The sequence below is a fragment of the Balaenoptera ricei genome, chromosome 12, assembly GCF_028023285.1.
Source record: "Balaenoptera ricei isolate mBalRic1 chromosome 12, mBalRic1.hap2, whole genome shotgun sequence".
NCBI classification, from domain to species: Eukaryota; Metazoa; Chordata; class Mammalia; order Artiodactyla; family Balaenopteridae; genus Balaenoptera; species Balaenoptera ricei.
Window position 1 is genome coordinate 40,852,549 of NC_082650.1, and position 25,270 is coordinate 40,877,818.

Here is a 25,270-nt window from a genome sequence, read left to right on the forward strand (position 1 = left end):
TTCTCTCTATAGCTTTGCTTTTGCAGAATGATAGACAATAGCCCCACATAGCTATGTAAATTTAAAACTAAAGTTAAAAGTTCAGCCTCAGTTACATTAATCATATCTTAAGTGCTCATCAGTAGTCACATGTAGCTAGTGACTATCATATTGTACAGCTCGGAACATAACATTTCCCTCACCACAGAACATTTTATTGCACAGTCAGGACTACGGAGCAAGGGTGATACTTTTAAATAGTGTCTGAAGATTATTTGTTTTGTAATGAGTAATCTTAGCCTGGAAATAAAATACGATTAGTTCTGCTACCAATTTTTTGATTATATGTCTTTGGCCAAGTCACTTCACTTTTCTGGTCCTCAAGTTTTCTCATCTATTAAATGAGAGATTGAATTAACTATTCTTTTAATTACCTCAGTGTTCTGATTTTAGTGAAAATTCTTAATGTGTTTGATCCTCAGAGTTTCTGAGTCTAGTGAACATTTTAAAATGACAAGCAGAAAACTTAGTAGTTACAAATAAGTGCAATTAATACAATACAAACTAAATATACAAGTATTGGCAGAATACAGACCTTCTAGAGGTGGACAGACTTAATTGGAAAGCCTTCTAGAAAAAATGTGGCAAACATTTGAAAGCTTAATGAAGTAGGATAATGAGTAAGTGGGAGGGCAAGAGGGAGCTCGTTAGTAGGATAAGAGAGGTTTGTGTATGTGGCAGTCACTTGAAGGAGACCACAGGCAGATTTGATTAACTGCAGTGGTGACTTCAAGCTGAAGAAACTTAACGGGGGAATTGAGGCTTTTGACACTGTGAAGAGAAGAAAAGTGTCAATTAGTAAAGTGTCTTGAAACTCATGCTAAGGAGTTTAGATCTGATGTTTATTAATGGGCAACCACTGCATGCTTCTGCATAGGGAATCCAAAGAATGAACTGTGCCGGAGAAAAATATTCAGATTCTTGTCGTTAAGACAAGAGCAGGAGCTTAAAAATTTCACGGAGAGATTAACTTGGTAAGGGTTTGATAGGAAAAGCCATGGCTTTTTCTAATAACTATATTTAGGTTACTTGAATTTCCAGTGAATGTAGTTAAAGGATAAAGATAGCCTTGTGACCTGAGTGCTGTAATGTACAGAATTTATTATTATCTTGCTCCAGAGCCGCAAAGTATTTTTCTTATATTTTCTTATGCATCAGATATAACAGTGCAAAGAATGAGAATGATGGCTCATTTCATTTTTTGTCAGAACCTAACTTTCAAGAGATATGTGATATTTTAAAGCACTTTCCAGTTCTCATTTATGTTTTGTTACAGTTGTTATGTATTGTTAGTACATGGATTATTGTTGATGTTAACTATTTTGTACTTATCATAGATGCATATATTTCAGTTATATGGATTGATTAGGCTATTTTAAAAGTTGCCCTTCGCATTAATGACTCTTCCATGGATGTGGTTAAAAAAAAAAATGAACCATTTGAACGATTGGTTTTTTCTCCCCCTCCCACCTCCCCCCCACCCCAGTCTTTTCTAGCACTGGTGAACCTGTTATCTTATCCTGCTGTTTATGAGCTTGTAGGCAATCAAGGTCTTCCTAATAAAGAAGAATATTCTCTTCGTGAAGTCCCAACGAGTGTTATTGTAAGTCATTTTCTTTTAATCTTTCACTTTTATAGTGCCACTTTTTAAGATTTGTAGTAAAAATGCAATTTAACAGAAAAAAAGGTATACTAAATCACATTTAAAGACTGTTTGATTTATTAACCTATAGAATGTTAGCTTCTGAATTATCTGTAAATGGAATCTTTGATCCGGCTGTCTAACAGTGGTGGCACCTATTGAAATAACAAGGTTAAGGCTTCCCGACTAGGAAAGAGATTTGGCATATATAGAAGTATGTGTATGAATTATTTTTAGGTGACTTACGTTAATAAATTGTATCCAAAGAGTCCAGTGCATTTTCTGCTTATATTTTAAATGAACTACATATTACTGCCCCATGAGGGCAGTATATACATATTTATTTAATTTGAGACTTATTTTATATTCATACTCCAAGATGGGTAATTTGTTTTAATCATTCAGAGACATTTAGTTCCTCATCTTTGTGTAAGTTTATGAATTGAACACACATAAATATGTGTATATATGCATTAGTAAAGAATTATTTAGTTCTGAAATTCCATTGTTAATCATTACTTTTATTTCTGGTCACTTTGTCCTGTGTCTTGTCTTTTTTTTACGGTTTTGACATTTTGAATTCTAATTCTTTTTGACCCTAAACATTTTATTTTTTTAAACTTTCTCTACTTTGGGAAATTTTTGATGATTTATATGAATGAAATATAAAGGTAGGTATTTTTATCATTAAACTTTTATATTCTTGAAGTGTTCCAATTTTATCTTATCCTTACTTGTATCTTGGCACTTCTTTTTGTTTCATTTTTAAATTTAATTTTATTTATTTTTTATACATCAGGTTCTTATTAGTCATCCATTTTATACACATCAGTGTATACATGTCAATCCCGATCTCCCAATTCAGCACACCACCATCCCCACCCCGCCGCGGCCTTCCCCCCTTGGTGTCCATACATTTGTTCTCTACATCTGTGTCTCAATTTCTGTATCTTTGCACTTCTTAAGTAGTTTTGTAATTAGCCATTTATGTGCCTGTCTTCCTTACTATACTGTGAGGGCCTGAAAGCAAGTAGGATATCTTAGTCACATTTACATATAGAACATAGTAGATATCCAGTGAATGGTTTTTGAAAATATTTCTAATATTATTACCTTTATTGAAATCTATTATGGAACACAAGTACAAATGAATTATTTAATCTAGCGCAATGGCTTGGATGTTTGTTCTCAAGTTTTCGTGGATGTTCTACAGTGCATAGTCAGAAATATCTTTCCACTTATGTTAGGATTGGTCTTTTATTTAGTTTTTTTTAATAAATTTATTTATTTTTGGCTGCGTTGGGTCTTTGTTGCTGCATGCAGGCTTTCTCTAGTTGCGGTGAGCAGGGACTACTCCTCATTGCAGTGCACGGGCTTCTCATTGCGGTGGCTTCTCTTGTTACGGAGTCTGGGCTCTAGGCACGTGGGCTTCAGTAGTTGTGGTGCTCGGGCTCAGTAGTTGTGGCTCGCGAGCTCCAGAGCACAGGCTCAGTAGTGTGGCGCACGGGCTTAGTTGCTTCGTGGCATGTGGGACCTTCCCAGACCAGGCATCAAACCCTCATCCCTTGCATTGGAAGATGGATTCTCAACCACTGGACCACCAGGAAGTCCTGATCCTCTATGTTTGAGATTACTCCTTAGGGGTACGTAGAGCTCTTACTCATGCTTTTTTACAGTTACGTAGTGCTCTTGTGTGGACGTACTAGAGTTTATTTATCCAGTTGTCTATTGGTGAATGCTTGGTTTCTTTCAGTCTTTTGCTATTATCAATTATGCCAAAATTAATATCCTTGGCTTATCTTGTGTTTACCAGTATGTCTGTAATTTTTTTTTTTGTATTGCTGCATAACAAATTGCTACCAACTTAGCAAATTAAAACACCCATTTTATTATAGGTCAGAAGTCAAGTACTGTGCACCTGGGCTTTCTGCTCAGAGTATTAATAAGACTGATATAAAAATGTAGGCCAGGCTGAGTGCTTGTCTGGAGGCTCTGGGGAAAAATCCCTGATAACATATTCATTCTTGTTATTGGCAGAAGTCAGTTTCTTATAGTTGTGGGATTGAAGTGCCTGATTTCCTGCTGGCTGTCAGCCAGGGGCTGCTTTCAGGGCTTTGTCAGATTGTTCCCTCCATGTCAGCATTGAAGAACTTCACTCATGCTTTGAATCTCTCTGACTTCCTCTTCTGTGACCAGTCAGAGAAAACTCTGCTTTTAAGTGTCTCATGTGATGAGATCAGAGCCACCCTGATAATCTCCTCTTAAAATCAACTAATTAAGGGCTTTAATTACATCTGCAAAATCTCTTTACAGCACTACCTATTGATACATTAGTGTTTAAGGCCTGAAAATCTTGGGGCCATCTTAGAATTCTGCCTACTACTGATTTTTGGGCTGGATTTCTTATAAGTGGGATCACTGGGTTGAAAGGTAAATTCATATGTAATTTTGGTATGTATTGCTAGATTTCCAACCACAGGGAATAATCCTTCTGCATTCCCATCAATAAGATACTATAGTGCTTGTTTCCTGGCAGGCTCATAGAAGATAATGTGGTCAGTGGTTTAGATATTTGTCTGACAGGAAAGAAGTGTTAATTTATATTTTTCTCATTATGAGCAGAGTATCTTTTCATATGTTTAATGTCCATTGACGTTTCTTCTTCTCATAGTGGTCTTTCAACTTAGTTTTGCTTTTTTTCTATTTGTGTTATGTTTCTCAATTTTAAGAAATTCTTTATACTTTAAGAATATTTGGCCTTCACTCTTCATGGTTTCCTGTTGAATATCTACTAAAATTCTAAGCCCTGGAACAACTTCCAACTTGTACTACTTGTGTATATTAAAGATGAATGACACAAAATATTCTTTTCCTCTGAAAGATATATTTTTCAATTGCTTTTCTATTTCTTTTCTGTCTATTTATATACGTTGTGTATTAGGTTGGACCCCTTTAGTTATTGGAGGAACTCAATTTGAATTAGTTTAGGCAAAAAAGGAATTGACTTACCATCTTGCAATAAAATCAGGGACAAGTGGAAATAGAACTTTGAATTCAGTCAGGTCGACATCTGTCTCTCTTACTTTCCCCACCCCCTTTCCTTTTATTGCTCTCCATTTTGACTTTATTGAAAGGCATATACATAGTATAGTGGTTAAGAGTTTGTATTCTGAAGCCAGACTGCCTGGATTAGATTCCTGGTTCTGCCTCTTACAAGCTGTGTGACCTTGGACAAGTTTGACCCATTTTCTCCTCTGTTAAAAAGAGGGCAATACTGTTACTATCTCAGGGTTGTTGTAAGAATTAAGTGAACTGAATTAAATTAAATATAAAAGTTTAAATCACTGACTGGCAGATAAGTGCTATATAATTGTTTGCTGTAATTATTATTAATATATTCTTCTGCAGATGGTGTCCTCTATAGGAGAACACACGGGAGGGACTACCTGTCATTCCATACTGACACGTTCACATCCCCCCTTGTATTAGTTTCCTAGGGCTACCATAACAAATTACCACAAAGTGGGTGGCTTAAAACAACAAGTTTATCCTCTCTCAGTTCTGGAGGCCAGAAGTCTGAAATCAGGGTGTCAACAGGACCACATTCCCTCCAAAGTTTCCAGGGGAGAATCCTTCCTTGCCTCTTCTCGTTTCTGGTGGTTTCAGGCATTTCATGGCTTGTTGCTGCATCCCGCCAACTTCTGCCTCCATCTTCATATGGCCGTCTCCTTTTCTTTCTTAAATCTCCCTTTGTCTTTCTCTTGTAAGAACACTTGTCATTAGATTTAGGGCCCACTTGCCTAATACAGGATAATCTTATTCTCAAGATCCTTAATTTAATTACCTCTGCAAAGATGCTTTTTCCAAATAGGGTAACAATCATAGGTTCTGGGGATTAGAACGTAGACATATCTTTTATTTAGAGGGAGTCACCATTCAACCCATTACACCACCAGAGTGGCGTTTTCCTCTCCCTCCTGTCTATAGACTGAATGTTTGTATACCCCCCAAATTCATATGTTGAAACGTCATTCCCAGTGTGATAATATTTGGAGGTAAGGTCTTTATGGGGTGACTAGTGCCTTATTAAAAACCCTAGAGAATCCTCTCACCCCTTCTGCCATCTGAGGACACAGCAAAAAGATGACATTTTCTGTGAACTAGAAAGTAGGTCGTCACCAGACACAAAATCTCTGGCAACTTGATGTTGGACTAACCAGCCTCCAGAACTGTGAGAAATAAACTTTCTGTTACATATAAGCCACTCAGTCTATGCTATTCTATTACAGCCTCCAGAATGGACTAAGACACTCCCCACTGAAAAATCCCAAGGGAGGACCTTAATAGACTGAGTTTTGTTCATGGATGTTTATGGACTAACCAATCACAAACCACTCTTAATAGTGCAGGTATAGGAGTATTGACATTATGGTTGACATATTCCTCACCCTTCACTTGGCCCTTTCTTAAGTAAAAGGGATCAGATAGCACAAACACAACCATTGGGACAGTTGTAAACAGAATAGGCACTCAAACATATATTGATTTATAGAGAATGCATATTCCTCTTTGTTTTTCCAGTCTTGGTTTCATTCTGGCTTACTAGATTATTGAACATATTCTCAAGCTAGACAATATGCTTTTAAAAAAGCACAGAGTTTCAGACTCCTTTTTGAGTCCCAAGCCTTACTTGCACTAATTTATTTATCAGAAGCTGTTGCTTAATTTAGGAAACTGATTGCCTTATTGACACACATTGTAGTGCTTAGAAACTGAATTTCTCCATAAAGTGGGCTTCCCAGGAGTTTCCTTTACTTCCCTAAGTGGTGATCTATCAGTGTAATCCTCTTTGAAGAAGAATTTATTTACTGTAACATTTGTTCTCTGAAAATGCATTATCGTTGATAGATAGCTGCTATTAGCTTGCTGGTAATACATTCTCTACCTTGTATTCTTACAGTATCTAGTACTTAGATTCCGAACTAGAACTTTGGAGTCACAAGGTGTCATGTACTGTTTTGAAATGAGTGTCCAGCTAAGTAGCAGCTAACAAGGACAGATTATTTAAGATAGCAATCCTTTCATTCTTCATTGTTAGGCAGTTTATTTAATATTTGCTGATTGTAAACTCTTTGTGCTAATATTATTTACACATTTTACAAGATATTTGTAGAATGGTAAATGCATTCCTAAGTGTTCCATGTAAGCTTTCAGTTGGTAAGTTCATACAAAATCCAGTTTTTACTGTGTCTTGTTTAGTATTTTTCAGATGTGATTTTTAGATCCATTATTTCCTCCTCCTTACAGGCTTATCTCCTGGCCTCTTACTTATTTGATATGTTTGTACTATCATCTACATAGACCTCAGGAAATATTATGTGACTTTATTCCCTAGCATAACCGTTCTTCTTTTGCCCTATTGGTTACAGAAATATCTTGAATTTAAACTCATGGAAAGTAACAAGTTTCTTGGTCAGGAAAATGATCAATGAGAGAGACAAGTATTTGCTATGAATAAATTTCTTAGGCCTGAACCCAAAGATATGCACAAAAGCCAGGTCTTATAGAAAGAAAGCCTTTTAGAGAATGCTGAAAATTTTGTGATGGGCTTAAATTGTCAGTGCTTGGGACAATTGATGGCACCTAGGCATCAGGTTCTCTCTGTACTTGCATCAGTGATTTTTAAGCATGGTTACCCATTGCAACAACTTGGGGAAGCTTTTACAAGGATGTTAATGCCAGAATCATACCCCAGGGATAGGGACTTAATTGCTTTGGGATAGAGCTTGGGCAGCTATTACATTTACTTTTTTTTTTTTTTTTTTTTCTTTTCTTGGCTGTGTTGGGTCTTTGCTGTGCGTGGGCTTTCTCTAGTTGCAGCGAGCGGGGGCTACTCTTTGTTGCGGTGCGCAGGCTTCTCATTGTGGTGGCTTCTCTTGTTGCAGAGCACAGGCTCTAGGCACGCGGGCTTCAGCAGTTGTTGCATGCAGTCTCAGTAGATGTGGCTCGCGGGCTCTAGAGAGCAGGCTCAGTAGTTGTGGCGCACGGGCTTTGTTTCTCTGCGCCATGTGGGATCTTCCCGGACCAGGGCTCGAACCTGTGTCCCCTGCATTGGCAGGCGGATTCTTAACCACTGCACCACCAGGGAGGCCCTATATTTACTTTTTAAGTTCTCTAGGTGATTGCAGTGTTTGCTCAGGGTTGGAAACCACTGATTTACATGAGCAGAGAATATCTATTAATAAAATCTCAAATAGTTCCTAGATAAAACTATTTAAATCCACTGTTCATGCTTCATATTTTTAGAGTTCATATTTGTTTTTCAAGGTAGTTTACATTTTTAGCAGCTTAAACAGTATTTAACTGGCTGCAATAAGCAGCTTTGGCTAAACATTTGATTCATTTCAGGAATGTTTACACGTCTTGATGCTCATACCACACCCACACCAATTAATTCAGAATCTCTAAGGGTGAGATTTAGGCTTAATTAAAAACAGTTTTTTTAAACAGCTCCCTACATTCAAATGCAAAGCCGAGTTTGAGAACCACAAATCTAAATAAATATTTGTTGATTTGATTTTCTTTAAATGGTTTCAGCCAAGAACAGTCTAACTCTAAGTCTCTTTTACAGGATATTATTGACAGACTTATAATTTTGAATTCTGAAGCCAAGATTCGTTCTTTATTCAACTATGAACAATCACACATCTTTGGTCTAAGGTAAGATGCTGAATTTCACTTGATGTTTTCTTATTGCAAAAACAGTTAAGGATATGTTCTATATACTTTAAAAACGTATTTAAAATAAGCTAATTTTTAAAGCATGTTTAAAGGTAATTTGTCTTCCTGTAATATTACAGAGTAAATTATAGTCATTAGATTTTTACTTTATGGCCTTTGCCACATTTAGGTTCTGTATTATCACAGTGTCTTTCACTTTTGCTCGATTCATTAGAGGCATTCTGTGGACCATTCAGTTTACTCAGGAGTCAACTGGGGCTTCCCTAGATTGGTGTTGGTTTGGACTCCTGCCATAATGTAGTCTTGAAAGAGGCCTAGAAATGGATGATTTATCTTGCCCAAATGTTGCACCTCAATGTTAATCATACTGTTTAACCCAAGGTTTAAATATTTTCTGGTTGAATTTATATTCCTTAACATTTAAAAGCAGCTGAATTAAAGAAAATTTTCACTTTCATAGGTTCATGATTTCCTTTCTACTAGCAAAGTAACTTTTTCAAGTATGTATGAGGGGGAGTGGGTCAGAGAGAATGTTCTACCTAAGAAATAAAGCAATTACTTTTCTAAAATTAGAATTCTCTAATGGTAGTGTATATTATAAGTCTTAAGCCTTTTTTTTTTACATTCATTAATAGTCCATTTTTGGACTTTATAGTTCAAAGAAGGTAGGAAAAAAAGCTGCAGCTATTATAGTTTGGGGTGATATGCTTTTTATCTCAAAACGTACTTTCATATTAAATTTTAACTTTCTGTGAATAGCATCAGATAATCATATAGCAAGTAGTGATGAGGAATTCTGGGGAAAATCTATCAGTAGAATCTCCTTTTGCATAGCAAGTATGTTTCTGAGTTTTCTAATTATAGAACATAGATTTTGGTCTCTTGTTATTAATACGTTGAGTGAATTTTTTTTTCTGTATGTTTTCTTTCTTTTATAGAGTAATATTTTCTTTGGTGTTCTTCTGGCAAAATATTTAACAGTAGGATTTTAAGTCATGTAAAAAGCAATCCAAGAAGTAAAATGCTCCTTGGAATAAAATATATTAATTTGCATAGTGTATGCTTTCTCATAATGTCTAAATGGAGTCATTCTATCCTACACTAGAAAATTTGCCATCCCATTGTTGATGCATATAATAGTTGTGCAATATAGTGGTCAGCAACATGGACTCTGGAGTCATTCTACCTACTGTTTACTAGTTTTGTGAAGTGAGATCTCAGTTACCAATCTGTAAAATGGAGGATAATTATATACTTTTCCTCACAGAGTTACCATGAGACTTACATATGAAAAATTAGAAGGGCTTATAGCAGTGCTTGGCACATAGCAAGCACTATAAAAATGTTAGTAATAGATATAAAGTAGCAGTACTTCAAGTGTTTCTTTATATCTGTCTACTTGATGTATACGGTTTTTGAGTTTTACTTAGGAAATAAATTGACTTCATTTTTTCAGTATCTCAGTAGTCTTCCACATCTGCCAAGAAATGTGTTGTCTACAATATCAGCATTCAGACAAAGAAAATGACAAAACCACTTTTTGAGGAAAAGTTTGTATTTTAATTTTATGTGTCTTTTAACAAATTTTTCTTTGACAAGAAATTTCATGGTATTTTGAAGTCCATTCTTATAATACTCAGTTGTATTTTTAAGTTTTTAAGCATCTCAAGTTAACTTTCATTTTTTAAATGAAACTTTCATTTTTCTATGAAAGTTTACTTTCATTTGTCTACTATTTCAGTCTAGCATTGGTCACTGAGGTCCAGTGGTGATAATTTAAATCATAGCTTAGTATTATATAAATCTCGTGTTTCTATGTATTTCAGATTTTGCCTGTATCATTTTCTTTCACTCCCACAGTTTTTTGTTTTTAATTGGACCGTTCCCTCCCAGCAAATCATCTCATTAATGTGTTTGATTTCTACATTTAGCATTGCTTTGTTCCATTCACTTTATTTTTTTTTCCCCTTGCTTCAAAAATCTAGACTAGCATGATGGTAAGTTTGATACAATTTCTTTAGGTTTACCACAGCTCTTAGATGAGGCTAATTTGGGGCTTAAGGAAATGTGGATTTTCACATTCAACAGCATCACATTCTATTTAAGTTTCTGAATTTTTATTTGCCAGGATCGTCTTACAAATCTTATATTGTAAATGACTAATATACAAGAAGGTTGCTCCTTTGATTAGCCCTCCTATCCTCTTTGTTTCCAGTTCCAACCTGTCCTTTTCTACTACTGGTATCAGTGTGCAGACATGCCTTCACATGTCCCACTTTACAATGAAATGAAACAAAACACACGCACAAAGAAACTCCTCGACATCACATACCTTTGCAGTCACTCTCCGATTTCTCTGCCTCTTGCAGCAAAACATACCTATACGAACTGTCCCTACTTGCTCACCTCTGCTTACTCCTCAGCCCCCTTAGATTTGACATTGACTTTACAGTTCTGTCAGAACTGCACATCCTGCTCATCTCAAGGTCACTTATAACTTTTATGCTGATGAATCTAGTGGATTCTTCTCTTGATTCTCATCTAACTGTAAGTAACATTTGACATAATGGGCCATTTCTATGTGAAAGTTCTTTTAGCTTCTGTGATACCACATACTCCTATGGCTGCAGTTTCTCCTCCTTTTCATTCTCTAAGCAACCTCTGAATGTTAGAATACTCAGGGCTTGGTCCTGGGTCCACTTTTTTTCTTTACACTCTGCCCCTAGTTCATCCACTTACTCCTTTGCCTTTAAGTATCATCTGTATGCCAACGGATGCCCCAATTTATATCCCCAATCTAAACCATCATTCTGAGCTACCAGACTCATATCTATGACTGCATCCTGATATCTCCATTCATACATTTCTCAGATATCACAAACTTGTCTAAAATTGAACTCTTGGGTCTCCTCCCACAAAAACAAAACAAATCTTTCAGTTCCATCTCATTAAGTGGCCCAACTATCTATTTAGTTGTTCAATCTTGAGTCATCTTAACTTTCTTTCTTTGTGTTTCAAACAATAATTTGTCTTTATTATAAAGAAATTAACCAACACAGGAAATTAAATATAATAAATTAAATGAAATTCCTCCTAACTCTGAAAGTGATATTATTAACACTGAGGAAAATCATTCTAGATGTCTTCTATGCGTATACAGACAGAAGAATAGCTATATGGAAATATTTTATAAAAATGGATTCATAATATGGTTTCTATTTTAAATTCTAAATGAATTTTATAGAAAAGGAAAAGAAACCCTAGTGAAACAGAAGGAATTGCTGAATTTCAGATAGCTGGTTTTTCACTCCAGAGGTAATTATTTCCCCAGCATTTCCTCAGAGGCTAAGAACAAAGATTATATAAAACACTGCAAGTGGTTTGAGCATTATAATTCACTTTTAGACAGTATGCTCTGTGCTGCATGTGGGGGATGTAATAATGTGTGAATATGATGTGGTTCTCATTCTCTTTAACCTGGCTACCTAGTGAGGAATTGGATTTTAAGATAATGAAAAATGTGAGGTAATTAATGCAGAAGAGAATAGCATCTTTATAAAGCTCTCCATCTTCCCATTTTAAATAACTGGCAATTCCAGACTCTATTATGGGCCTTTCAAGGAGCTCCAGAATATCTCCACTTTTCCTGTGTATAATATTTTCCACCTTCCTCAGCCTGAACTAATGCTCTGAGTAGGTTAGACTTATCTCCCTCAAGCACAGTGTTTATTATTGCCTGTATACCTGTTTGTCTTGAATATTGTCTTCACTTTTGCTGTCTTTGTACAAATTTGGATCATCCTTCAAGACAAAGCTTGCTTCATGAATTACTTTCTCCATGACTTACTATAAGAACACTCTGATAATTTTCCTGAATGTCCTTTGCCTTTTTGGTCATTCACACATTCTTAATTTTATTTCTATCTCTGACTAAAACTTAAACTTCCCAAGGGAGTATCATTTTCTTTTACTTTCATGTCCACCACATTTCCAAGTACTTTTTGGTTATTTGTTTAACGTTCATTTGCTAAATCTGTTGATTAAAACAGTTGCCTGGAAACTTTTTTAAAGAAAGTTGTACATTTATTATATGCTGGGTGCAAATTATTTTCTTGAACACCTGTCTTTTAAGGGCACTAATTAAGGCACAAGGAGGTTTTTGCCCTCAATAATTTGAGCTGTAATTAACATGACGTATTAATTTCAGGTGTGTAACATAATGAGCTGATACTTGTATGTATTGTGAAAGGGTCACCACAAAAGTCTAGTTAAGATCATCATCATACATAGTTACAGGAATCTTTTTTTTCTTGTGATGAGAACTTTTAAGATTTACTGTCTTAGCAGCTGTCAAATACGGAATACACTCTTCACCCGTTTTGCCCCCCCCCCACCCCGCCCCGCCCCTTGCAATCACCAGTCTGTTCTCTGTATCTGAGCTATTTGGTTTTTTTTATTCCACATGTAAGTGATCATACAGTATTTGTCTTTCTGACTTATTTCACTTACTATAATACCCTCAAGGTCCATCCATATTATTACAAATGGCAAGATTTTGTTTTTTATTGCTGAATACTCTCATTATATATACCATATTTTCTTTATCCATTTTTTTCATCGGTGGCAGTTTGTTTCATGTCTTGGCTACTATAAATAATGCTGCTGTGAACATAAGGGTACATATGTCTTTTTGAATTAGTGTTTTCATTTTCTTTGGGTAGATACCTAGAAGTGGAATTGCTGGATTCTATGGTAGTTCTACTTTTAATTTTTTGAGGAACCTCTGTACTGTTTTCCATGATGGCTGTACCAATTCACATTCCCACAGCAGTGCACAAAAGTTCTCTTATCTCCACATCCTCACTAACATTATTTCTTGGTGTTTTTGAAAATAGCCATTCTAACAAGTGTGAGATGTTCTCATTGTGGTTTTGATTTGCATTACCCTGATGATTAGGGATGTTGAGCATCTTTTCATGTACCTGTTGGCCATCTGTATGTTGTCTTTGGAAAAAAGTTTATTTAGACCCCCTGCCCATTTTTAAATCAGATTTTTTTTTTTTTTTTTTTTGCTATTGGGTTATATGAGTTCTTTATATATTTTGGATATTAACCCCTCATCACATATATGATTTGCAACTTTTTCTCTCCCATTATGTAGGTTGCCTTTTCATTCTGTTGATTTCCTTTGTTGTGCAGAAGCACTTTAGTTTCATGTAGTCCTGCTTGTTCATCTTTGCTCTTGTTGCCTTTTCTTATTGTTGTAATATCCCCTGGAAACTTTTGATGTTGCTCAAGGCTTAGCAGTTTAAGATTTTCTCAGCCATCTGTAGGTTAGAGGAATTTTATACTCTTCCCTAGAATATTTTATTATCAGTATGAAAACTGTATATCTTATAGAGAAAGAATTACATCATTATTTAATATTAATAGTTTTCTTTATATCAAACTAAAAATTAAGTTTTAGTTATAGACTGTAGAATTGCTTATGTTTAACGTCTTAAATCTTAGGTAGTCATTCTTAATTATACACATTAAAATTTAATATGGTTAAAAATGTTAATATAGTTCTTCTAAAACCTATTACTTCTTTACTTGAAACCCTAATGTGACCTATTTGTTAATTTTCTACAAAGCAAAACTCAGGAATCTATACTTAAAGAATAGCCTTTAAAATTAATCATTTTCTGTTTCAGTTATTTTATATTTATCAATCAGTAAGTTTTATACATAGTATAATGAACGGTTTTATGTATAACTAACTTTGTAAAAAGTTTGACCTGCAAGATGACTTTAAGAGGAAAAGTGAAAAATACATATTTGTTTTTCAGTTTAGAAACAGCCTGGTTATCTTGAACATAGACAAGTGTTAATATTCCATCACAACAAATCGCCAAATTATTTATTTCCAGTGACCCAGATGCTAACTAGAGTTAAATCTTATTAACACTGGTAATAAGAAATAATTTTAAAATTCTCTTGTAATCTTTTTTTAACATTGGAAATTAGAATATAATATGACTACAAAACTATCCACATTTTGGATTTTGGATATACACACATGCACATATCCAATATTTAATTTTATTCTATTAAGTTAATTTAAAGAAAACAATCAAATGGTCTGTTGCTAATCGAAGATATCAGTAACTGATTCAGAATTCTTACTTAATCAAAGAATTCCTATTTATATAGAATAATTGGAATATAATGAAAGCAAAAGAAAACAATACTCATTATCCTCTTAAGGGAAAACTCATACCTCTTAAAGACAACCACCACTAGCCTCTTCATGCCTATATTTCCTTTGGCTGAAAATACTTTTTTGAAAAATATGCTTATTGTTTTTAAACTGCCTTAATTATTTTAAATTATTCTTTCATACCTATAAGTATTTATCTATATCGTAATTTTAAAGGACTAAATAATATTCCAGTACATGGATAAATCCCACCTTTCTGTTTTTCATACATGTAGCTTATTTTAATTTTTTTATTATACATCTTTATAAATATCTCTCTCTGTAATTATTTCTTTAAAACTAATTTTTAGAAATGGGCTTGCTTAGTTCAAGTGTAGGCATATTTTTCATACCTTATGTATTTCTATCTGCCCTCTTTCTATGGTTCATTTTTCTTCTCTGTACCATTTTATATTCTACCCACTTTCGACACTTTTTCCTTTCATTTGGTTCATTCATTGAGAAAATAGTTACTGAATTCCTACTAAGTGCTACCTTGCTGTATATGGTCTGCTGGGGAGAATTCTATGACTTTGATAAAAAGGATTCCAGAAAAAAAGAGACCCAATCATTTTTGTTGACTTTTCCTTTTCTACTACTTACTTTTCCAACTGAGTTGTAGAGTACATCTTTAGTCCTTTTTCCATTTTTTTTTTTTCCCACAGTGGCTTCAATTTTCACTTCTTTACTGGCTAACCCTATATCTGTGTATCTATCCCTAAGCTTTCTCTTGATCATATATCCAAATTTTATTGAACATTTGGATATGCATACCACACAAGTTCAGCAAACTTGTATGTTCAAAAACTATACTCTGTTTGTACTTACAGAAGTCTGAACTAACTTCCAGCTTCAGGAGATCCCAGAGCACTTTCTGAAACTGAGATATGAATTCGGTACATAGCGCTAGGGAGCAGGCTCTCCACAGCCCCTGCTCACTCTTTGCTGCTTATGTAGAGTTTTACTGGCAAACTGACCCTATTCTCTTTTCTACTCTTCAGATATGTTTATAGGTATCAGAAACGTTAAGCTCCAGATTTGGAGGTGTGGTTAGTGTGTGTGTAATTCCCGTCTCATTCTTATTTTTGATCAGCATGCAGGGAATTGGTATTGCATTTTTACTAGCTTGTTTGTGTGTACTAATCAGAAGGAAATCTTTTGTATTGGATTTTTGTATCGTTTGGTTAAGTAAAATATACACACATGATGTATTTGATTAGAGTTTATAAAAGTATAACATGGAATTTATGGTGATGCATACATGGAAGTAATTAAACCGTTATTAGATATGTGTTGTTTCAGCGTATTCAAGGAAGAAATACTAGGAAAAAGTGGCAGGGTGGAGAGAAGAGGCTTATGACTGCAAGCATGAGGTAAACAAAGAACATTCTTGGTCTTCATTCAAGTAGAGATGATAGCTAAGAGTAAACTTCACAGAACCATTGCGGTAGCCTGGACAAGTGCCCATCTGCTCACATTAATGATATGATGATGATAATTAAAAACTGACATACAAGACTTCTCTGGTGGTGCAGTGGTTAAGAATCCGCCTGCCAGTGCAGGGGACACAGGTTCCAGCCCTAGTCCAGGAAGACCCCACATGCCTCGGAGCAACTAAGCCCACGTGCCACAACTACCGAGCCTGCAGTCTAGAGCCCGCAAGCCACAACTACTGAGCCTCTGTGCCACAGCTACTGAAGCCCACGCGCCTAGAGCCTGCGCTCTGCAATGAGAAGCCACCGCAATGAGAACCCTGCACACCACAACGAAGAGTAGCCCCCGCTCGCCGCAACTAGAGAAAGCCCATGCGCAGCAACGAAGGCCCAGCGCAGCCAAAAAAAAAAAAAAAAAAAAAGTGACATACAAAGAATATAGTAATTAAGAACAGAGAATTCTTCTGGTGGTGAGGTTTGATTTGGGTTATTAGCAAACTCATGGGGAGTCTACCATATTCAGGATACATTCCAAACCAAGTGAAAAGATTAGGCCCAAATTTCAGAGATTGTTTTCTTCCTTGAAACAGTTCAAATAAACATTCATATTAAGGAGACACTGATTTTCACTTCCAGAAATGAATTGAAATTCAGAGATGTTTGGTTGGATTTTTAAAATAAATTTCTATATACCATGCATTATAGGCACAAATTCCTTTAAACTTTTGAATATTATAATGTGTATTACCTTGGCATTATCCTGCCTCAAGTGCCACAATTTCTGACTTGAAATTCTAAGAACTTATTTGCTATCTGCATCTAATCTTACCTGAAGTGATGAGATTCTTTGTAGTCTTTATTTAGCCTGCCTAATTTAAATATCAATATATTTTGCCGAAGAAATATTAATATGCTTTATTATGAGGTATTGCTCTGGACTCTATGTATACTGTAGTTGCTAAATGCATAAGAATTTAAATTCTTGGTCCTAAGATTTATGGATAAAGAATCATAGACCTTTGCATCATGACTCTGCAATTTTTAAGTCACTGAGGGTGAAGGGGAGGAAGAGGTAAGGGAAAGGAAAATTATAGAGTGTGTGGTATTTGAAAATCCAGCTTTGCAATGATGTAAAATGCCCATTTCCACGAAAGTGGGGCCTGTGGCTCAGCTGCAGAACTCTCAGCATCCTGACTCATTCAGGACAAATGGACTCTCCTCAAGTTAGCCCTCACAGGGAACCTCACAGAGGCTCACAGTATGGTTAGTGTGAGCTGGTTCACCTCATAGCTTGATCCCATTGTTAACAAAAACAAGCTGGCCTAGTTATCTTTGATTATAACTAGATTATGCTAATTGGTACCTATTCAAGGGTATATTGATGTCTCCTGGTGAGCATCAGCACTTTATGCATCTGTGTGTAGTGATAAATCAGATGTCTGTAATTTATTTGGGGTTATAGAATGATACATATTAAGAGCCTTTTTTATCCAGTGCATAAGAATCCTTTAATTAGTGTGTTTATATGTTATAATATTACATAAAACATAAGAATATCTCAAAATTTACAGGGTCAATATAAAGTTAATGTTTTATTCTTAATAAGTATATAACATATTGTTATCTGTTAAGAGCAGTAACCAATTATAGTCTTTTTTTTTTTTTTAAAGGCTCTTTTTTTTTTTTTTAAACTTTGGGTTTATTTATTTATTTATTTATGGCTGTGTTGGGTCTTCGTTTCTGTGCGAGGGCCTTCTCTAGTTGCGGCAAGTGGGGGCCACTCTTCATCGCGGTGCGCGGGCCTCTCATTATCGCGGCCTCTCTTGTTGCGGAGCACAGGCTCCAGACACGCAGGCTCAGTAGTTGTGGCTCACGGGCCCAGTTGCTCCGCGGCATGTGGGATCCTCCCAGACCAGGGATCGAACCCGTGTCCCCTGCATTGGCAGGCAGATTCTCAACCACTGTGCCACCAGGGAAGCCCCCAATTATAGTCTTAATGTTTAACATTCAGTCCTGCAAGTTTTAGGATTCTGGTAACTCTGGTTAACAATTCTTTGCCCTGGAGTTCTGACTGAATGAATATACTTAAGGTTTGTTTTGTTTTTGTTTTTGTTTTTTTTTCCTTCAGAATACTTCTGTTTTTGTAGGTCAATAATGCCAGTTTCCTATGGTTAAACCTAAATCCTTTCCTCAGGAGGAATTTTATTTCAGGTTTCTAGTGTAGACAAACTCATTAGGAATGTTAAATTGGCATTTAAATTTTTCTTAACTTCTTTACCCAAAACATTTCTGTATGACCAAAATTAAATCATATTGGTTCAGTTACATTACATTACAGGTAAAATTTAACGAGGTGAAGATAACTTTCTTAGAAAGATGACTTAGAGCTTAGAAAACAAATATTTATTTTAATTATTTGAGCAGAAGCAAAGGACTGAGTAAAGTCCAGATTCTGTGCAGCTTAACTTCACTTTCCAATTCCAGCAAAGAGTCTACATTTATCTTTTTTATGGCAGAGCAGCTGGAGAAGGTATTAGTTCATGGTCTATTTGATACCTACCAAACACTATTTTTTGTTTATTTAAGACAATAAATGTATATAGTTTAAACAGCCAGAGAGTATGGGAAAGGTTTTAAGAATGCAGAATAAGTAATCCTCTACTTATCCTTCTCCCACTCCTCAGAGGCTGCCACTTTCAAGTCCTTGAATTGTTTCTTTTGGTAATCACCTCTAGATTTTTAAATATCATGCTTATACTATGTCTTGATTTTTGAAATTTAGATTTGACCTCTTGTCTTTTTTGAATACTTAAAAAATTTTTATTTATTTATTTATTTGGCTGCGTTGGGTCTTAGTTGCAACACTTGGGATCTTTGTCGCTGTGTGCGGGATCTTTGTCGCAGCATGCGGGCTCTTTAGTTGCAGCGTGTGAACTCTTAGTTATGACATGTGGGATCTTGTTCCCTGACCAGGGATCGAACCTGGGTCCCCTGCCTTGGGAACGCGGAGTCTTAGCCACTGGACCACCAGGGATGTTCCCGATCTCTTGTCTTAAAGAATTTCGAGTCTTAGGACTTAGGTTTCCTCTGCTCTCCCTCTCTCCCTGCTATATAGTTTCATCACAATCTTGATTAGATCACCATTGAAAGTTTACATTATTGTGTCTATATAAATATTATTCATTTATGGGCCAAGTAGTATACTATGACTATTTCCTTTTTCCTACTTTATTTTTTCTGAAGTTAACAATTGCATGGCTTTTTCCCATTTGCTTCATTTTCTGTGTATCTACTAATGTATTTCCAGACTGTCCTAAAAAAAAAAAAAAATACACTACCTCTGCTGCTGCATAACACTTGTATAGTGCTCATTATGCCCCAGGTACTGGTATTAGTTTCACATTTAAATCTCTTAATTTTAGAACCACCCTATCAAATAGGTACTCTAATTAGCTTCATTTTTTAAAATGACTCAGCTGAGCCACAGAAGTTAAGCCTTTTAAGATGACACACCTAGTAATTAATGAAGCTGGTGTATGGACCCAGATGGTCTGGTTCCAGAGAATATAATGCCTGACCCATACACTGAATTGTTTTACAACAGGCGTCCCCAACCCCTGGTACCAGTCTGTGGCCTGTTAGGAACCCGGCTGCACAGCAGGAGATGAGCAGTGAGCGAGCCAAACTTCATCTGTATTTACAGCTGCTCCCTATCACTCGCATTACTGCCTGAGCTCCGCCTCCTGTCAGATCAGCGGCAGCATTAGATTCTTACAGGAGCTCAAACTGTACTGTGAACTGTGCATGCGAGGGATCTAGGTTGCACGCTCCTTAAGAGACTCTAATGCCTGATGATCTGAGGTGGAGCTGAGGCGGTGATGCTAGTGCTGGGGAGCGGCTGCAAATACAGATTATCATTAGCAGAGAGGTCTGACTGCACAGAGACCATAATAAATCAACTGCTTGCAGACTCATATCAAAACCCTATCAGTGAGTGGCAAGTGAAAACAAGCTCAGGGCTCCCACTGATTCTGCATTATGGTGAGTTGTATAATTATTTCATTATATATTGCAATGTAATAATAACAGAAGTAAAGTGCACAGTAAATGTAATGTGCTTGAATCATCCTGAAACCATTCCCCACCCCCGCCCCCCAGTCCATAGAAAAGTTGTCTTCCACGAAACCAATCCCTGGTGCCAAAAAGGTTGGGGACTGCTGTTTTGCAACATAAATGTCAAGGGCCTTATAACCATTCTGCCCAATTATATTTTATGGTCTCAAGGTTTTTACATTCTTGAAGGCAGGGACCATGTCCTGTTCATATTTGTGAATAATAAACTAAAGGACATCAGGTAATATTTTATCTTTTTTTCTTATATCACATGTGTTTGTACTGGAGGATCTTTTAGCCTTATATATCAGCCTTCCTGGGATTTCCCTTCACCATCATCCTGGGAATTGCTTCTTCTCTCTTCTGAGTTGGATTCTCTTTTACCTGGGATTTAATTTCCTGTTTCTTGGTTTACTCCCATGTTTTGATGGAGATAACTTTTTCAGAAAGGATTGTGGGATGGAGATATCCACAATATAATGTTGGGAGCTACAAAACAAATGGCTAAGTTGTAACTGATTTAGTAGGTCAGCAAAGCTAAAAGTATGAATTCCCAGAAGCAACTTTTTATCACAGTATTCTAGAAATACTAGGAATTAGAGACACCACTGAAAATGGAGATGAAAATAGAGGATTAGGTGTGAAAGTCTAAGATTTTCAATAATAGGATTAGTTCAAATTATAAGATTTAGATATGCCCTCACATTCTCTCAATTCCTACCCACTCAGCCTAGGTTACTGTTCTTCCCAACTTCGGCAGAACATTGGAGGTTTACCTTCTGAATCAGAGACAAGTGCAGCTAAGGGAAGGGGTATTGTGTTGAAAAAGATTAAATGTTATTATCTGTCAGTTCAAGAGATATATTATCATTCAATTTCCTCTCCTCCCCAAATTTGTTTTTCTTAGCATTAATAAGGCATTATTTTTCCATCTGCTTAGTTTTTCCCGATGTATCTACCAGTAATATATCTCAAGATTTTTTCTACAAAAGCATAGTAATAATAATGTCAAATACAACAGTGTTTACTGTGTGTCAGGTATTATTCTAAGCACTTGGAGGATTGGTTTAAGAAGATTGGTGGAAGAGGTATATAGATGATCCTCTGAGAATACACTCAGATTGAGGGAATATTTTTGACTCATGTCAATGCTCTGATCTCTCCTTCTGCAAAGGAGGTAAAATAATCCCTTTTGTTTGGGTCAGCCTCTTTCCTCAGCTACCCTAGTGCTTACTCAGCTGGGCTTATGAGCAAAGTAGCCATGGTGGCAGGGGCTAGACATTGTTTATCAAATAAGGATCATAAAACAGGAATATTTATTTTACAAAGAGAACATGGATTTGCTCCAAAATGTTAGGAGACCATGTGTGTATCTTGTATTGCCCCTTGCTAGAACCTCCGTATAGTATCTAATCAGCCGTTAAGTTTGAACATTGAATCTACTGGATTAAAGGCTCAAGTGATAGAGGTTCTAGATTTGGAGCCTGCCTCAGATCTTATTCTAGCCTCTAGGTCACATAAAGTTGATAGTTAGGGGTTACTTGATATAAATCAGAGAAACATACCCAAATATTGTAGGTGTTGCTTCTAAAACTCACAGAGGCTAAAATCATGTATTATGTCACTTCCTTGGTGGTAAATAGTATAAGATTTAATAATACATCATGTATATTACATGTGATATCTTGACATTCTAGGCCACTAGAACTCAGAAACTTCACTGAGATGCCAATGAAATGTCCCAGTTTTTTGGATCTCTCACTCTCTGACACACCTATTTTTTTTTTTTTTTTTTTTTTTTTTTTTACTAAAACATGTAGAATGCCAGCTACTTCCTTTTCACCTAGGTCCAGTTAACATATCATCAGTAGAGTAGTTTATCATGATGACCTGAGGGATGATATGACAATCAAGGCTGCCCTGGACTAAATTTTGATAAAATGAAAGATGTATTACTGTCCATGTTGGGTGAAAGCAGACTGCTGCTGGTATTCACATTGGCCAAATTAGCAGTATCTTCTCAGTTAGAGGCTTTGTTAATTTACTCTCATAAGGAGACTTCATCCTGATTATGTCTTTTGTTACATATAATGAACAGATACACTAAGGTAGGAGACATGTGCAGACTGAGCAATGCAGCATAAAATGTCTAATAAAGATAGGGACTTAGCCTTCAGTGCCTGAGGTGAGATGAGAAAACTGTTATTAGATGTCATCAATAAATCTGACTCAAATAAGGCAGTAGATTTGATTGAATATCACCACAGGTATACAAATGCTTTCATGGAGTTACTACAGGGGCCTGGATCCTTCCCCACTTTAAATAGTCATGTCATGCCTCCAAAAGCTTTGCTATAGGCGGACAGACTCTTATGTCTTCACCACCTTCAAACAGCAACACCATATCCCTGAGCGCTAGACTGTTTGGGTTCCTGGGAACTATAAGGCTATAATAGTGTGGGTAATATTTGCACATTGCTTAGGATTGTATGAAATAGAGAATGAACAGCTAAGGTCTGTGATTACTGTCTGTCTTTTGGTGTACAGAAACTTCTCTTATTTTGATAAAAGTAACCTATAATGCCTAACAACCTAAGGGGGTTTGTGCCTGGGGTAGGTAGACTCCATCAAATTCTAACTGTATTCTGAGAGAGATACACATACATATTCACAAACACTTTGAAATTTCTTCTGTGAAACTTACTGTTGATATCTTTACATTAACTTTATTTTTAATATATTATCTGTCCATAAAAAACTGAAAATATACCATTAAAACACTTATCCAGTAATGAATTTGGATTTATCTTGAATAATTGTTGATTTTCTTTGGAATACTTCTTGATATAACTAACTTTATGTTTGAAATAAGCAGCAGATTTTTTTCTTAACTTTGGGAAATTTGGGTTGGGGCCAACAAAACTTAAACTTCATGTAAGTTTTGAGACATGTTTTTATGGTCACTGTTTAAAAATTAATGGATATAAAATAATCTGCACACAACACTCCAATTCACTTTGTAAACCTAGCCTCATGGTTAAGCTAAAAAGATGGTCTTACTCAAGTGGCTTTTTCTCCCATGTTTACTGTAGCTGCTAGCTTATACAAATATACTGATATAATTAATGAAACATTAAGATCTGTTTATTAGATGATTACATGATTGAGTAGTAAATGGCACTCATTGTTATCAAGGCTTTTATGCATAATTATTAAAGTATGCATTGTTTTATTGGTGTTTTCGATTTGTTCGTTTATTGCATACATGTTTATATTTCTTATAGATATAATGCTATACATTTTCCCATTATCCACCCAAGCATAACACAAGTTTTTTATGAAATATTAAAAATATAAATGCTGCATAAAATATAAACATAAATTTAACAAAGTGTTGTAAAATAAATGTCTACATAAAATCCCAGTCAAGTAAACAAAGAGAACTTACTAGTACTATGCATTTGTTGATCGTGACTGCCTCCCTTCTCCCTAATGGGTAACCACTATTCTGACTTTTATGGTATTTACTACTTTATTTTATATTTTTACTACTTATGTATTTCCAAAAAAATACATTTAATTTTGTTGCTTTTTGGGCTTTATTTTAGTGGTAACATAATGTATACTCTGTGACATCTGACCTTTTATATGTAGCATTATGTTTCTAAGGTCAATATTCATTGCTATATGATATTCCATAGCATGAGTATACTGTGTTTGGTTTATATATTATGCTACTAGCAGACATTTGAGATACTTATAGTTCTCTAGTTTTGGCTATTATAAACAACTCTACTACACGTGGAACATTAGCTACGTATCTGTGTGTGCATACATATACATAATTTTTTGTGTGTTACAGGAAAGGTATCTAAATATTCAAAGGTATGTTTCTGAATTTCCTATTCAGTTGGATTTTGTTCATCCTTGTATAAATATTAGATTCTGTTAATTACTATAGCTGTATAATATGTTACAATAATTGATAGGGTGATTGTTCCCACTTTGTTCTTTTCCAAAAATATCATGGCTACTTTTAGTCCTTTTCTTTCCATACAAATTTTAGAATCATCTTGTCACACAAACCATCCCACTGGGATTTTAATTATCCTTGGATTGAATCTACAGATAAACAGTGAGTGAACTGACATCTTTATAATACTGAGTTTTCCAATCTGTAAACATTGTATATATCTCCATTTTATTTAAGTATTCTCTAATTACTCTCATTAGGACATTGGGGTTTTTTTCATAGGTCTTATATATCTTTTGTTAATTTAATATTTGTAGCCTTATGTTCCCCAGTATATACTGCAGTATGTGGCAATATCACCCAGTGGTTTAAGAGCATGGACTCTGGAACCACATTGTCGAAGTGATTTTAGACAAGATTCGTAACCTCTGTATGCCTCCATTTCTTCATATGTGAAATGGAGACAGTAACTCTACCTTCCTTGGAGTTATTGTGAGACTAAATATGTCACATAAATTTAGAACATGGTAAGCAGCACCATGTCTGAGACTGTATAGATATACAAATTATTAATTCATTTAACTATTCTCCTTGAAATGCTTTTAGGTTGTTAGTGGAGACATTTTGTTGAACTCTTACCACAAACTTTGTGGCTTAAAACATCACGCACTTAACCTCAGTTTCTGTCTACATACACCTTAGCTTGCTTGGTTCCTTGTTCATAGTCTCACAAGGCTACAATCAAGGTGTCAGATGGGGCTGTGATCTCTTTTGAAGCTCAATCAGGAAAAGATCTGTTTACAAACTCACAGATTGTTGGCAGAATGTAGTTCCTCATGGTTTTAGGACTGAGGGTCATGTTTTCTTGCTGCTTAGAGGCTAGAGCCCTTGCAGCTTTGTTAATTGAAGTCTGCCCTCAATTCTTAGAGGCTGCCTGTAGTTCCTCACCACATAGGTTTCCCCAGTGTGGCTGCTTGCTTCTTCAAAGCCAGCAGAGTAGAGAGACTCCAGCGAGAATGGCATACTGTTCTTCAAACATGCCGGTCGTGCTCTCAACCTTCAGTCCCTTGCTCAAGCTGTTTGCTCTG

The 25,270-nt window shown here is 35.7% G+C and overlaps 1 protein-coding gene across 2 annotated transcripts in view; it reads left to right on the forward strand.

Annotated features, from left to right (window-relative positions):
* Positions 1–25,270, forward strand: part of TBC1D32 (TBC1 domain family member 32) — a 185,970-nt gene that overhangs the window by 84,324 nt on the left and 76,376 nt on the right. For both annotated transcript variants that reach the window (XM_059941965.1, XM_059941966.1), the window contains 2 exons: positions 1,526–1,642; positions 8,313–8,401. In XM_059941965.1, coding sequence (XP_059797948.1) covers positions 1,526–1,642; positions 8,313–8,401 — 206 coding nt within the window. The remainder of the gene's footprint in view (positions 1–1,525; positions 1,643–8,312; positions 8,402–25,270) is intronic.